Here is a 16,951-nt window from a genome sequence, read left to right as displayed (position 1 = left end):
TCTCATGTCCTCAAACATAGCCAACAAATCCTTGTCAGTCTTAAGCTCAAATCCATCATGTAGTTCTTTGTCTTTAGGCTTAAACCAGAAATACAGAGGGGAACCATGACACCACTGTACTTGCAAAAGCATCCCTTCAAGTTCCATCATGTTGAAGAAATCTGTATGGCACTTATCAAACTCGGTTGTAGTGCCACCCACATAGTGTTTCAACCCATTTCTAGTGCACCAAGAACCCCCATGGTGCATATTCACACTAAAATACAAACCTGCCAGCAACAAACCAAGGCCAATTTACAATAAAGTTGATGACATAGAGCCTAAAACTATGTGCAAAGATGCTCACATGCTCACATGCTCACTAGTCAAAGCCTATACCCCACACAACATTGAAAAATAGTTTAATACCAACTTTATCATGTCCCAACAAAAACAATATAGATCAATTAAATGTGTACACCTAACACATTATACTCAACCCTATATAAATATCAAACTGCCATCATCTACACACTTTTTCCATACAGTGAATGGGAAATGGAAAAAAAAAATTACACAGTAAAAGTTACAAACCATTTCTCAGTAAAACCATAGACAAATTATTTACTGCAAACCATTTTTCTTCACTAAAATTACATAATAAACTATGAATAAGCAAGGAAATCAAAAATGGGATTGTACCTTCACCATCGTCGTCCTCCATTATACGACTGGTTTTTTGGGGACCTCCTTTGCTGTATCTTCAACCTTTAGGGATTTAGCTTAGGAATGCTCTTCGAATGGGGTCAATATTCAAAAAATCGACTGCATTTTAATGGATACACAGTGTTCGCCTTCGATTTTGAGGGATTTAGTTTCAAATTCGTGATTAGGGTTTGGGTGTGGACAGAGGGCCTCGATTTCGTGTTCTTCAGTGTTTGGTTTTTACTTCTATAATGAAGTTTTTTTTTTTTAAATGTTTTCAGGTTTTGAATTAATTAGTTAGTTTAATTAATTTGTTTTATTTCCTTTTTTAGGTTTTATTTATTTTTTTTAATTAATACTTTTATATTTTAGGGGAAAATAAAAAAAAAGGGGGATTAAATCTGGTGCGTCCACGTGTCCCGTTAGTCTCACTAACGGACTGAGTATGAACGGACAAACAACTTTGTCCACCTTGGGTATTTTCACCGCCAATTTTTGAGGTTGAGGACTAATCGGCATCAACCTCAAGTTTTTGGGGACTTTTACCGCAATTATCCCTAATTATAATAATGCTTTAAGTTGCTTTTATTTTTATTTAACAGAAGACGAAATTATAAATTTTATGGTTTCTTAATTATACTGTATGTGCTAAAATATAACTTTTTCTTTTAATGAGTGTTTTTATAGGAAAATGGTAATTCTAGAAGAAAAGAAGAGAAGAAGAGAAAAATCGTAGATGTACAACAGCAAAAACTATTTTTTTTTATTTAATGAGATTTATTTTATTATATAAATAAAAAGTGACCATGAATTTCTCATAAACCATTTTATTTTTAATAATAAATCATTTTATTTTTAATATAAATAAAAAATCACCCATGAATTTCTCATAAACCAAAAATTCTGTTATATAGGCACATTTTATATAGAATAGATATTATATTTTTTAAATTATTTTTTACTCCCTTCTTAATGATCTCATTTTCTTAATTTTTTAATCATAACTAAATTTACAAATCACTTTTCTAAATAATGAAACAAATAAATATAATAGTATACTTTAAAGTATCACAAATTTAATACTCAATTTATTTTTTCTTTATTTTTTAAAATAAAACTAAAATATCCATCAAATACGTGATCTTTCTTTCTATTATAAATATTTATTTTTTTTAAAATAAATTATAATATAATATATATCTACTTTTTTTTAAGAATTAATTATCCTAAATTATATATTCTAAACCATTTAAGCATATTTACGAGCTCTTCTTTCTCTTAATCTCTCTCTATTACTATTTTTTTTCTTTCTTTTTTCCAATAGTAATCTATAACATAACAAGTAGAGGTGTTTATCAAACCGCTCGCACCACATTACACCGTAAAAAAAAATGCAGTTTGAAATTCTTTGTGGTGCAGTCGCAATTTGAAATTTTCCTAAACTGTGTAGTGCGGTGCGGTTTGCAGTTTTCAGTTAATATGCGGTTCAAACCGCACCGCACCACATATTAAAAAAATACTAATTTTTATATGGGATAAGTTGATAAATACCTCTTTTTTGTATCCATTAATCAAAAATACCCTCATATTGTTTTTTTATTAAAATATACCCACTTTTTTGAGTGGATTGCTTAATATACCCTCACTCTCTACTTAAGTCTAGCATATAATTTACATAACCTAAAGGGTCTAACGGGAACATCATCCATAAAAGTGGGTATATCTAAAAAAATAAAAAAGATAGAGGTAAAAATTAAAACAAGTTAAGTAAAGTGGGTATACAATGTAATTGCATCTTTATAAGTTGAGGAATACCTCTTTTTTGTATCCATTAATCAAAAATACCCTCATATTATATTTCATTAAAATGTACCCACTTTTGTGAGGGTGTTGCCTAATATATCCTCACCCTTCACTTAAGTCTAGCACCTAATTTTTATTAACTTAAGGGGTATAATGGGGACATCATCTATAAAAGTGGCTATATCTCAAAGAGTATAAAAATAAAGATAAAAATTAAAACATGTAAAGTAAAGTGGGTATAGAATGTAATTTTCTCTTTTTATATTTATTTAGGTCCAATATATGAAGGCCCAATCTAAGCCCACTAATTATTGTATTGTTGAAACTTGAAATTTTTTTCATATTTATTTTCAAGCCTTAGGGCATTTTTGACAAGTGTTGCTCAAACTTTGTTGTATTTGTGATAGTTTAATTATTTAGTAATAGTCCAAACCGCAAAAACCGCATAAACCGCACCACACCATTTTTTGTGGTGTGATTTTTACGTTTTTTAATTTCGCGGTGCAGGTGCGGTTTGGGAAATTGAAAAAACCGTATGTGCGGGTTGGTTTGAAAAAATAGTCAAAAACCGCACCGCGAACACCCCTAATAGCAAGTTGATTATTATTTGAAATAATCAACAATAAAACTAGGGGTGTTCATAAAATAGCCAATCTAATCCGCCAAAGTGCGGATATCCGCACTTGTACAGATTAGAAAATTCAAAATCCGCACTTGTGCGGATTGAATGTTGATTGACATATAAAAGTAACCGATCTAATCCAATCCATACATATTTATAAAAAAAAAAAAAAAAATTACATATACAAATAATATTTTAATGTAAAAAATAGTAATTTAAAAGTATAATACATATAATACAATTATATTTCAAAACTTAATAAATCAAATATATATTCTAATTTATATATAATTTTTTTATATACAATTTAAAATAGGGTTAATTTCACAAATGCACAAAAACAACAAAAATACGGTTTCATAGAATTTTAAATATTTTTACGATTTTTTTGATTTTATTAACATAAAAAAGGGTCTTTTATGTTGAAATTTTGTTCATTTGTTGTTAATTTTTTGTTATATGTATGTTATTTTTTGTTTTTTTTTTTTGTTGTTATTTTGATGTTACTTTTATGTTGTTTTCTTGTTGATTTTATGTTATTTTCGTGTTATTTTTTGGAAAACCGTAAAAATGTAAAAAAAAACATTCTTTGAACGTAAAAATGTAAATATTTTACAAAAAATTGTGTCTTATGTAATTATTCCTTTAAAATAAGATTAACATTTCTTTATACATATAACTAGAGAATTAATCCGCGCTTCGCGCGGTGTTGGACAACATTTGTTATTCTTTTTTTTTTGAAATTGCTATTTTTTTTTTTACCAAATTACTGATATAATATAGAATATTATATAGTATTGTGAAAATTATTGAAATTATATATTTTTTTATTTTTAAATGTGCATAAGTTTAACAACAAATTCAACATTATTCTCTTTTCTTTTGAAATTATAAGACATTATTTTAATTAAATATTCAATTTGAAAATACATGTGCTATCTTTTTTTTTTAATTCCCTTTGTAGGTTTTTTTTTTTCTTTTAAATGGAATCTCTTTTCGTAGTTTGTTATAAAATATTTAATTAGTTGTATAATTATATATGTTTTATTTTTAATTTAAACCAAATAAAATATATATTAAAAAGATTTATACGCATAAGTGAAATAGAATAAAAATAAATATTATCTTAATTATTTTTAATTTGAAAGTCTTTGCTCTGAAATTGTCATAATAATAAATAAAACATACCTAACATAATATCAATATTATTATTGTTTGAATTTTTTTTTTTAATATTTTTATTATTGTCATTATCACTATCAATATCATTATTGTTTAACTATTTTACTTTTTTTTATATATAAATACTTTAACTGTTTTATTTATATTTGTGATTGGTTAAATATGATATAAATAAGTCATTAATATACTAATTAATTTTAAAAAGTTCTATAAGAAATCGGTTATGGCTTCATTTTTTTATTTCATTAATTGGTGGTCATTTGTCATTAATTGAAGTATTTATGAATTAACATGAGAAGATAAATAGTTTTTTTTTTTTTTGACTTGTTAAATAAAAAAAAAATAAGAAATTTTTTTTCTTGCATTAATTGTTAATTTTTTGGCAGGAATAGTATAATTGTGAATAATCTTTTTTTTTTTTTTTTTGCTAAAAGTAAATAAATAAACATTAGCACAATAACACTACAAAGCCTTGTGTAATATTATCAATATCTTTAGCTTTAAGCTTGCTAAAATAGCATTAGTTTTAAGAAGTTGCCTTTAAATATTATCATTTCTATAATAAAAAAAAAAAATACTCATACAATGCTAACATTAGGATTCCAAGTCATCTAAGTATTCAGTTGTTGCTTTTACTTAATAATAAAATCTAAAATAGCTAAGATACGCAAAAAAATAATTAAATAATAGTTAAAAATAGATAAATTATATAATAGAAATATCATAAATGTATTCTAATCTTTTTAAATATTTCTATATTGAAGAGAAAGAGAATTTTTTCTCTTTTCTTCAGTTTTTTAAATATATTTTAATTAATATGTCAAAAAAAAATTTCTAGTTAAAAGATTGTTATATATCCTTTTATATTCTTCCTTTTTATTTTATTTTTTGGAAAAAAAAATCCTTTCATATTCTTTAGTTGAAAAGAGAAAAAGTTTTCATTCTCTTCAATGAAAGAATTAATATTTTATTAATTATGTTTTAAAAGGCTATTAATTATTAACACTAATTCATAACAATTTTTTTTTGTTAATATTAATATTAATAATATTATTAAAGGAAAGATTGTAGACTATTTATTACATAACTATAGAAATATAATGTTAATAGCACATTTAATTTACATTAAAATTAAAAATAATTAATATATATACATTATATATAGAGTTTATATATAGAGTATGGAGTATAGAAATAATATTAAAAAACTAAAATACATGATCAAAATTGAGAAAACTAATAATAACATGATAAAACTCATGTAGATTGTCACCTCGTACTTTGGTTGTGCTCATACTCAAGATTAGTAGGTGTCCCTTTAAAAAAATTAATAATTGTAATACATGTAAAATAATAAATGAAGAAGCATATATATATATAAATACACATATATATTACAAAGGAGGTGAGACTATTAGAAAAAATATAATAAAAATTAAAAAGAATTGTGTCATTTTTATTTTATTTTGTAATAGATAATAGTAAGAGAATTGAGAAGAATATAGTAAGAGAATATATGAGAGAATTTTTTTTTTTCAAAAGAAAATTACTTGATATTTTTTTTTTCTTGCAACTATAACAATTGAATAGAATTTACTTTCTCTCTTGTGTTGAATTTTCATTTGTGACGATAATCTTGCAAAATATCATATAAAAACAACACTAACATGACAATAATTTTCAATTACAGTGATATATATTACTTGAATATTTTTGAATAGCTCAAAAAGAAAAAAAAAATAGAAGAAACTAAAATCTTAAGAAGACATAAAAAGAATACATGAATATTTTCAATTAGAGTGATATATATTACTTGAATATTTTTGAATAGCTCAAAAAGAAAAAAAAATAATTTTCAATTACAGTGATATATATTACTTGAATATTTTTGAATAGCTCAAAAAGAAAAAAGAAAAAAAATAGAAGAAACTAAAATCTTAAGAAGACATAAAAAGAATACATGAAAGTAGTTTTCTATATGATTACAATATCAAACTCATATAACATTTGGACTTTGGAGCTTCTAAATATATATAAGTACATAAATTTTAGGGGTCCTATAGTCTTTACCAATACCAAAACATATTATATATATATATGTATAAAATAAATAGTGTTATTACTAACCTAGTCTTTTGAACTTTCAAGAGTAATGTATAATTATTAATATTGATGATATATAATTTTATTATATTAATTAAAATTTATATTGTCTCAAATATAGGAAGGTGGAAGAGTGTATATGTGTATATCTGCATTGTATCTTGATACATTAATTAATCGTAACTATTATTTTTGTAGAGCTATTATTATTTTGTAATTGTATATGTTAAGAAATTTTTAAAATAATAAAGAAATAAAAATAGATAATATAGAATATAAGAATATTAGAAGTCATTGCGGATCATAAATTATGTATGTGAATATACAATTATAAACTATATATGTGAATAATGTGTAAAATAATATTGTATATGTGTGAATATTAAGTACTGAATTTTTTTATATATATATAGAAATGAATTTTATTGCTCATAAACTAAATTATATATATTTTTTAAAAAACTCAATTATATGATCTATAAAATTCTATAAATAAATAATATATTTTGTGTTTAATAAAGACTAATTATATATATATGTGGAAGGAATACCAATAGTTTTTAGATGTTACAAAATAAATGTGCATATTAATAGTTTTTTTTTTTTTTTAATGTTACAAAATTAATGCAAACACACTTTGATTTTATTTTTGTTGGAGAAAATGTTAAGCCCTCAAAAATTAGAAAAAATAGAATAAAAAAGATAGAGAATGCCACCTAAATCTTTTTTTATGTATATATAGAAATGAATTTTATTGCTCATAAACTAAATTATATATATATATTTTAAAAAACTCAATTATATGATCTATAAAATTCTATAAATAAATAATATATTTTGTGTTTAATAAAGACTAATTATATATATATATATATGTGGAAGGAATACCAATAGTCTTTATATGTTACAAAATAAATGTGCATATTAATAGTTTTTTTTTTTTTTTTTAATGTTACAAAATTAATGCAAACACACTTTGAGTTTATTTTTGTTGGAGAAAATGTTAAGCTCTCAAAAATTAGAAAAAATAGAATAAAAAAGATAGAGAATGCCACCTAAATCTTTTGATGCTTTCCTTTATATATATATACTAGAAAATGATACCGGCTTTGCGCGGTTTTCATAATTTTGTAAAATCATATGTATTATAAATTTAATAGTTTCTTTAATTATGAATAATTTGAAATCTAATTTCTTGTATATTACAATGTTATTCAAAAAAAAAAAAAATTAAATATTTAATCATTAAAAATATAAACTTCCTTTAAATGAGTCTAATATTATAATGATATTATTTTTTTATATATAGATACAAAGGTATAAGATTGTGTAGAAAAAAAATATAAATAGAACAATCATTAAATAGTCTGTGATTTGTCAAATTTTAAAGATAAGGATAGAACACTAATAAAAATTAGAACAATTAACCATAATATGCTTTTAACGAAAAAAAACAAGACGGTATATAAGTAAATGTATATACACATATTAAAACCGCACATATAAATTGCTACAAATATGTAAGTTAATGAATCTTTATTATGACTAATTATTATCGCTTACTTTTATAATAATAAATTATAATATTGTAACTGAAATAATAAAATTTGTAATTACTTTTTACAAACATTATTTGTCTTTAATTTTTTGTTTAATTAGAAAATATTACCATTTATGATTAGTTATAATTAATAAATTTTATTATTTATTACACTTTATCACTTGTATATTTATATTTGTATAAAAATTAGAATTTTTTTTATGAATACAAAAGATATAAAAATATTAAAATTTTACAAAATAGAAAAAAGTTAATTAATGAAATTTAATTTGAGTATTATAATTGTATGTAGTATTCTATTTTGTATTCGAGGAACATAATTTAACAACTTTAACACAGTATTAGAGTTAATTTTTTACAAAATGAACTATATTTTAACAATACATCTCTTATTTATTTTTTTATTAAAGATGCTGCAATCAAATAGTTACTATAAATTTTATATATCATATAATTACTATTATTATTATTATTATTATTCAATAAATATAGGAGAGTATAGAAGAATTTTTTTTTTTTTTAGTTGGTGTAGAAAAAGATTGTAAAATCAATAGTTTGCTAAACTATTTGCAAAATTAATAAGTTTGTAACCATGATAATTATTATAATTAATGATGATAATAAATTTTTGGTATATATTTAAGAAAAAAACAAATAAATAATGGTATATTATTTAAATTAATTTTTACTCATTTACTATAATTAGGTTGAATTATTATTGCTATTAGTGGTTACAACACTTTATCTTTTCTAAGATTTAATTAGTTTTGCTAGTCATGCACATTTCTCTTTCTTTATCTCCTCGTGAATCATGCATTTATATGATATTAAACATATATATAAATATATATAGATTATTAAAATTATAGAGAATATTAATTTTACATTGTTTAATTTTTTTTTGTTAAGAAAAAAAAATGATTATCTAAAAATATGTAAAAGATTTAATTTAATGAATGTACATATCTATTTCTTCATTCTTTTAAATTAAAAAAATATAAAATATTGAATATATACTATATATGTCTGTCTAATGAGTTTAATAATAGTCCATTACACTTTTAGAAGCTAGAATTATAATACAATTTTTCTTTTTTTGATAGAGAAAAAAAAATAATCAAATTTAGAGATGAGAAAATAATGCATTCTAACAAAAAAAATTGTTAAAAATTATATATATATATATAAAAATTGTTAAAAATTATAGAGAATATTACTTTTACATTGTTTAATTTCTTTCTTTTAGAAAAAAAAAAGATTACCTAAAAATATGTAAGAGATTTAATTTAATGAAAGTACATATCTAAGAAACATTAATATTTTTTTTTTCAAAAACATTATACATTATTTTTAAAAAAATTTAATTCTTTTAAATAAAAAAAATTAAAATATTGAATAATATATATCTCAATTATAATACAATTATTTTTCTTTTCTTAAAGAGAAAAAAAAAATAATAAAAATAATAGATATGAGAAAATAATGCACTCTAAAAAAAATAAAAAAGCTAAAATCATATCACTACATGTTAAACGAAAAACAACAGCAATTTATTTGTGTATCATATAAAATATATATCCTGAATAAAATAAGAAAAATAGTATTAAATACTGAATAAAAATGAAAAAAAATTCTTTCTTTAAGAAAAAAAAAAAGATTACCTAAAAATATGTAAAAGATTTAATTTAATGAAAGTACATATCTAAGAAACATTAATATTTTTTTTTTCAAAAACAGTATACATTATTTTAAAAAATTTTAATTCTTTTAAATAAAAAAAAATATTGAATAATATATATCTCAATTATAATACAATTATTTTTTTTTTTAAAGAGAAAAAAAAATAATCAAAAATATTAGAGATGAGAAAATAATGCACTCTAAAAAAAAATTAAAAAAAACTAAAATCATATCACTACATGTAAATGAAAAACAACAACAATTTATTCTTGTGTGTATCATATAAAATATATATCCTGAATAAAATAAGAAAAATAGTATTAAAATACTGAATAAGAATAAAAAAGTCTATTGAAAAAAAAAAAGAAAAACTGAGATATATACATTAGATCGTTGTGATAATCTTATTCTATATGTAATAATATAATTAAAAAATATGATGTTGTGAGCTCTTGATGAGAGAGTGAAGAACAAAAACATAAAAAATGTTTGGGAGCAAGAAATAGTGAAAGTAAATTAGATGTGATTGATATAACAATCTTTTTTGTAACTTAAGAATAGAAATGCTAACAATTTTAGATCATATACGCAGATGTAGTATATGATAGGAATATATATATGCATTCATTCATTTACTATGTGTTTATGTCTTTTCAACTTTCTCATTTATAAATTGTAACTCATATATTACATTATGTATTTTTTTTTTTTTTGATGAAATATATTACATTATGTATAGATAACTTATATGTATATAATATTTCTATTATTTACTCCTCATGTTTATTTTGTAACTGAATAATATTAATAGTCATGATAATAATTACACTGGTAACTGAAAATACTCTTTTTTTTAATAATAATAATAATTTTTTCATTTGTCAATTAAATGACACTAAGAATTAATGTGAGAGAATTAGTGTGAGTATCAATCAATATATTAATATAAAGGAAAGCACAAAGAGTGTCTATGTGTCCTCTTATAATTTTTTCTTTCCATTTTTCCTATTTTTTAACACATTTTCCTATTTTGTTTGAAAACTAAATCATATGTGCAAACTAAAAGTCCCACATTGTTTAAAGATTGTTTAGGTTTAATATCTGTAGGTTATAAATAATATTCTTACTACGTTACTTTCCTTTGTCTAAATTTTTTTTTTATGGGTGATTGATGAACTTAATGTTGCCCAATAAGTTGCAATTTTTTTTTAAAGTGAATGCAAAATACATTTTTGTATTTTTCAATCTTTTTCAAGTTTAAAATGATTATAAAAAATTAATTTAATTATTTTTTATATTAAAAATTATTTTCTTATAATTCTTTATTTTAATTTTATTTCAATAATTAAAACTATATTGATTTATTAATATATAATGTTGCCCAATAAGTTGCATTTTTTTTTAAGTGAATGCAAAATACATTTTTGTATTTTTCAATCTTTTTCAAGTTTAAAATGATTATAAAAAAATTAATCTAATTATTTTTTATATTAAAAATTATTTTCTTATAATTCTTTATTTTTATTTCAATAATTAAAACTATATTGATTTATTAATATATAATATTTATTAGAATAATAAGACACTTTAAATATATATTTTTTATATATACCTCCATATGAGACTATTATAAATGTTAAATTTTTAAGTTATACATATTTTTCATCAAATATGTGAGTGATAGATATTATTTATTTACACATATTTTTACATTTTTCAATTTTTGCAAAATATTTAAAATAAAAAAAATTAGTTTTTAACAAATAAATCAATATCTATATCTATATATATCATCAATATATTAATATAAAGGAAAGCACAAAGAGTGTCTATGTGTCCTCTTATAATTTTTTCTTTCCATTTTTCCTATTTTTTAACACATTTTCCTATTTTGTTTGAAAACTAAATCATATGTGCAAACTAAAAGTCCCACATTGTTTAAAGATTGTTTAGGTTTAATATCTGTAGGTTATAAATAATATTCTTACTACGTTACTTTCCTTTGTCTAATTTTTTTTTTTATGGGTGATTGATGAACTTAATGTTGCCCAATAAGTTGCAATTTTTTTAAAGTGAATGCAAAATACATTTTTGTATTTTTCAATCTTTTTCAAGTTTAAAATGATTATAAAAAATTAATTTAATTATTTTTTATATTAAAAATTATTTTCTTATAATTCTTTATTTTAATTTTATTTCAATAATTAAAACTATATTGATTTATTAATATATAATATTTATTAGAATAATAAGACACTTTAAATATATATTTTTTATATATACCTCCATATGAGACTATTGTAAATGTTAAACTTTTAAGTTATATATATTTTTCATCAAATATATGTGAGTGATAGATATTATTTATTTACACATATTTTTATATTTTTCAATTTTTGCAAAATATTTAAAATAAAAAAATTAGTTTTTAACAAATAAATCAATATCTATATCTATATATATCTATATATATATAAATATAAAAGAAAGCACTAAAGAAAATGAGGTAACATTTGTCACAAAATAAATCGATAATATTTGTTACAAAATTTTTACTTTTCTATATATTTTAAAATAGTAAACTATATTTTTAGTTTCAACACTATATTAGTTTGTTTATAATATACACGTTAAAATGTTATATTTTAAATTATATCACTTAATATAAATACAATATTTATATATAAAAATTATAAAAGTTAGGCAACACCGCGCGAAGCGCGGCTTACTTCCCTAGTGAATTAATAAACAAAAATAATTAGAAAAATAAATAAAATAGTGAAATATTGAGAAAAAAGAAAAATTGGTTTCTTGAAAAGTTAGAACTCCACCTCACCTATCCTAACAACACAATTATATAAATATATAGATATTGATTTTTTTTCTTCCTTTTGTTATTTATTATTTTATTTATTTTAATGTTTTGTTGAAGACATAAAATAATTATAATTTGTTTTATTTTGTTGCTAGTTATGTGAAAAAATAATTTTTTTTTCATATATATTAAATAATTTAATATTAAAAAGTAACCAATCCAAAATAACCGATCTAATCCGCACTTTTGTGGATTAGATTGAATTGGATTTGAACTATTGTGCGGATTTGATTGGATCCAAAAAAATAAAATTCAAACATAATACGAATCGGATGCACTATAAGCAAAATAATACAAATTGAATTGAATGAATACCATAATCAATTTAATTTTTGATATTATGTACCTTTATTGAGATATCATGCTAATAAATATATACATAACCTAAATCCAACACATTTATTATGAATGGTTCTTTGTAGTTGGAAGTTTGCTATTCAATGTTCAGTTTATGAGAATGTCTCTTAACAAATGCTAACAAATGCTAAATGCACAAATAAAGTATTTTATAAAGTGAGTAGTTTTAATTTTTAATTTTTGTCAAAGTTGTATTTTATCTTTGGGTAACTACTATTTTAGATTTTGTATTTTGTAAAAGTTATTATTTGGATAATTTATTTTGTTAAATGACAAAATAGATCTTGTATTTTTTAAAATAATACAAATAAAATACTGAATGATTTTTTGTCAAAATAAAACTTAATAATTATAATTTAAGGTTATAATAGATAATAAAAAACATATTATATATATAATAATAATACGCAATGGAAATGGAAAAATAAATAAACATTTACATTAATTTATTTATATATTGTACTACTCCTCATTATCATTTAGACTATATAGTCATATATCATGTGGCTAATAGGTGCAATATTTTGTAATTGTTTTTAAGAGTATTTTTAATTGATCTATATTATAGTGTACGGTATTATTTATAATGTTTTATTAATTTTTAGGATATTTTTTATTTTTACACTTCAAAATAATTATTTTTTTTTTGTATTTTTACGAAATTCTACATAGAAATTCCTATTACAACTAGCGCTGCAACCTAAATTGCAACACAAAATCGTGTCGAAATCCCTATTGCAACTAGTGCTGTAACCACTTTAGAAACTCAAACCGTAAATTTAAAAAAAAAATTAAAAAAAATAATATATAAAATAATTCCGGTATTCGAGTCTGGGATTGGGTGAAATTCATCTGGAGCCTCAATAAGAGGGGCATTGGTGTTGCAGATGTCTTTCTTTATGCTTCTATTGTTGTGGACAATATATGGAGAATGCGCAATGAGGTGATACACAATAAAGGTGCTCCTGATATTGTAAAATGTATTGATCAAATTGAGTTTTCTTACGCAGAGTCTCATAATGCTCTCTTGCCTAGTCTTCCGTCACCTGTAAAGGATTGCTGGACACCTCCACTTCTGGACTGGATAAAATTGAATTGTGATGTTCGAGTAAGATTGGAGAGTATGTGCATAGCTGTTGTAGCTAGGAATCACCTGGGGAGGGTGATCTCTATTCACACGTCCCGGTTGGATTTCTCGGAGGCTCTTTGTGGAGAAGCGGCGGCCTATTGCTTGGCGGTGTCAGTTGCTTCAGATCTAAAGTTTAAGTATGTTATTGTGGAGAGTGACTCAAGACTAGCAATCAATGCTCTCAATGGGAAGGTGTCCCATTGGGCCCTAAAGAACTATGTCTCCTTTTGCACTAAGTCTTCGCCTTACTTTACTTGTTGTCAATTTTCGAATGTTAGTAGGAACTGCAATTATGCAACTCATAATGTTGCTAAGTGGGCTTTTACCCATCAGGTGTATGGATCGATATTCCGATCAACTCCGTTTCGGAGAACTTATTGTGTAACGACCATGAGGTCTAATTTCATTTAATATATTTTACGCTTTTCTTCGAAAAAAAAAATTAATAATAATAATTCTTCTAATTTTTATCTATTCCAAAAATCATTACTGAATTAAGGAAAACATAAGTCAGTCCTACACTTGTCTGAGTCTTCTGGAACAATATTGTGTTTTATAAAATATAATATATATATTGTAGTTAGGGGTATATTTGTCATTTTTCATTTATAACGTAATCAGAGATAATTGTGTCATTTTTCCAGACAAAAGAGTGCTAGCTAGCTGCATAGTGGTCAATTAATTTAGATATGAGGACAAAGCAACAGCAACAGCAATAGCAATTTTTTTTTTATTTTTTAATCAGTTCAAAAGAAAGATATTTTAAAACCTATTAATTATTTTGTAAAAGTATAAGTGAAAGAGAAACGTGGCCCAATAATAATATTTTGGTTTTTTTTTTATTTTTTGGAAGCAGGTGAAAAGGAGGACAATTGATTATCCATGCTTATTAATATATAGAGAAGAGAGATAATATAAATACTCCTCTACTTCTCCAATATTGTTCATCACACAAACAATAAAAGGGAAATCTTTCAGTTTGTAGCAAAAATTTTGTGGTCTAATGGAGATTGAAAAACATCAACACCACCAGCTTCATGTATTTTTCCTCCCCTTAATGGCTCAAGGTCATATAATACCAGCCATAGACATGGCTAAGCTTTTTGCTTCTCGTGGTCACAGATCAACCATTATCATAACACCACACTTCCTACCTTTTCTTTCCAAATCAATAAATCAAAACACTGATTCAGCCACCCAAATCGATATTCTCACCATTAAGATTCCAACTTACGAGGTCAGTCTCCCAGAAGAGACCGAAAGCATACACATGGCTACAACAACTGAGATGCTTTCAAAATTTTTTCAAGCTCTTCCGATGCTTGGGCCACAAATAGAAGAACTTATAAAACGACACCGCCCAGATGGGCTAATAGCCGATATGTTCTTTCCTTGGGCTACTGATGTTGCTGTAAAGTTTGGTATTCCAAGGTTTATGTTTCATGGGACTTGTTATTTTTCTCTTTGTGCTTCTGTTTGTATGATACGGTATGAGCCTCATAAGAAAGTATCCTCTGAATACGAAACATTCATTATTCCGAATTTTCCAGATAAGATAGAATTCACAGCAAGCAAGGTAGCTGATTTTTATAAAGAAGATGTGGAACCCCAATACTTAAAGCTCTTTAAGGATATGCATGAAGATGAAATGAGGTGCAATGGGGTTCTTGTTAATAGCTTCTATGAGCTAGAACCTGCTTATGCAGATCATTATACCAACGTTTTAGGGATCAAGTCATGGCACATTGGTCCCCTGTTCTTAAACAGTAAAGGAATGAATCTTGAAGAAAAAAGAGGAATGGAATGCTCGATTGACAAACAAGTTTGGTTAAAGTGGCTTGATTCCAAGAGACCCAATTCTGTTATTTACGTATGTTTTGGGAGTATGATAAAGTTTGAAGACAAACAGCTCATGGAGATCGCAATGGCTTTAGAGGGTTCAGGGCAGGAATTCATTTGGGTTGTGAGAAAAGAAAAACAAGAAGAGTGGTTGCCAGAAGGATTTGAGGAGAGAATGGAAGGAAAAGGACTTATAATAAGAGGATGGGCACCACAAGTTTTGATTCTTGATCATGAAGCGGTCGGAGGATTTGTGACTCATTGTGGTTGGAACTCGATTCTGGAAGGAGTGTGTGCAGGGTTGCCGATGGTGGCATGGCCTGTTTCAGGAGAGCAGTTCTACAATGAGAAGTTGGTGACTCAAATTCTTGGGATTGGGATTGGAGTTGGTGTTAATAAATGGTCGAGAAATGAGGGCGATTTCGTCAAGAGTGAAAAGTTAGAGAATGCGTTGAGAAGGGTTATGAAGGGAGAAGAAGCCGAAGAAATGAGAAGTAAAGCCAAAGGATTTGCTCAAATGGCCAAAAGGGCAATAGAAGAAGGTGGCTCCTCTTATATGGATTTGGAGGCCTTTTTTCAGGAACTGAGATTGGTCCGACTCTCACGTAAAATTTCAAAGTTTTGCTAGTTTCATTCGTTTAATATTTGCTTATATAATCTGCTTATTATGTTATGCTCTGTTCAGTTTTTTATTTTTTTGCTAGAAAAGTCGTTTTAAGTGTGTCAATTGTAGTTAATTAGGTAGAATGAGATGAAATTTCAAAGTACATGTTGGAACTATGTCATTTTTCTACATGTTTATAATATTTGAAATGTATTTTGTTTGAGATCTGTTCTTGTGTATCTGATTTGGTTTGAATAATATTGTGAGACTTGATTCTTTGCATTGTTTTGCATGGCTATTATATTAATAAACTATTAAATATAGTAGGTATATAATTGGGGTTTTATAATAATGTAGTAGGTATATAATTTATTAAATTTATTATATTAATATACCTGCTATATAATAAAAATCATGAGCTCTCAGATCTCTTTTTTTAAATAAATAAGAAATGCACAGAATTGAAAAAGAAAAAGAAATAAGAAGAAGAAAATAATAAAAAGTTAATTATT

General features: G+C 23.9%; 1 protein-coding gene across 1 annotated transcript; it reads left to right on the top strand.

Annotated features, from left to right (window-relative positions):
* Positions 1 to 14,612: 14,612 nt before the first annotated feature.
* Positions 14,613 to 16,721, top strand: LOC115704809 (UDP-glucose flavonoid 3-O-glucosyltransferase 7). Its single transcript, XM_030632016.2, has one exon. The coding sequence runs from the start codon at positions 15,000 to 15,002 to the stop codon at positions 16,461 to 16,463; it is 1,464 nt and encodes a 487-aa protein (XP_030487876.2). The 5' UTR covers positions 14,613 to 14,999; the 3' UTR covers positions 16,464 to 16,721.
* Positions 16,722 to 16,951: the final 230 nt, after the last annotated feature.

The sequence above is a fragment of the Cannabis sativa genome, chromosome 1 (genome assembly GCF_029168945.1).
Source record: "Cannabis sativa cultivar Pink pepper isolate KNU-18-1 chromosome 1, ASM2916894v1, whole genome shotgun sequence".
Taxonomy (NCBI): Eukaryota; Viridiplantae; Streptophyta; class Magnoliopsida; order Rosales; family Cannabaceae; genus Cannabis; species Cannabis sativa.
The sequence above is the reverse complement of the archived record's forward strand: the minus strand, read 5'-3'. Positions and strand labels throughout refer to the sequence as shown.

Coding starts and splice junctions, on each gene's coding strand:
- LOC115704809 (XM_030632016.2), top strand. CDS start 15,000: ATGGAGATTGAAAAACATCAACACCACCAGCTTCATGTATTTTTCCTC.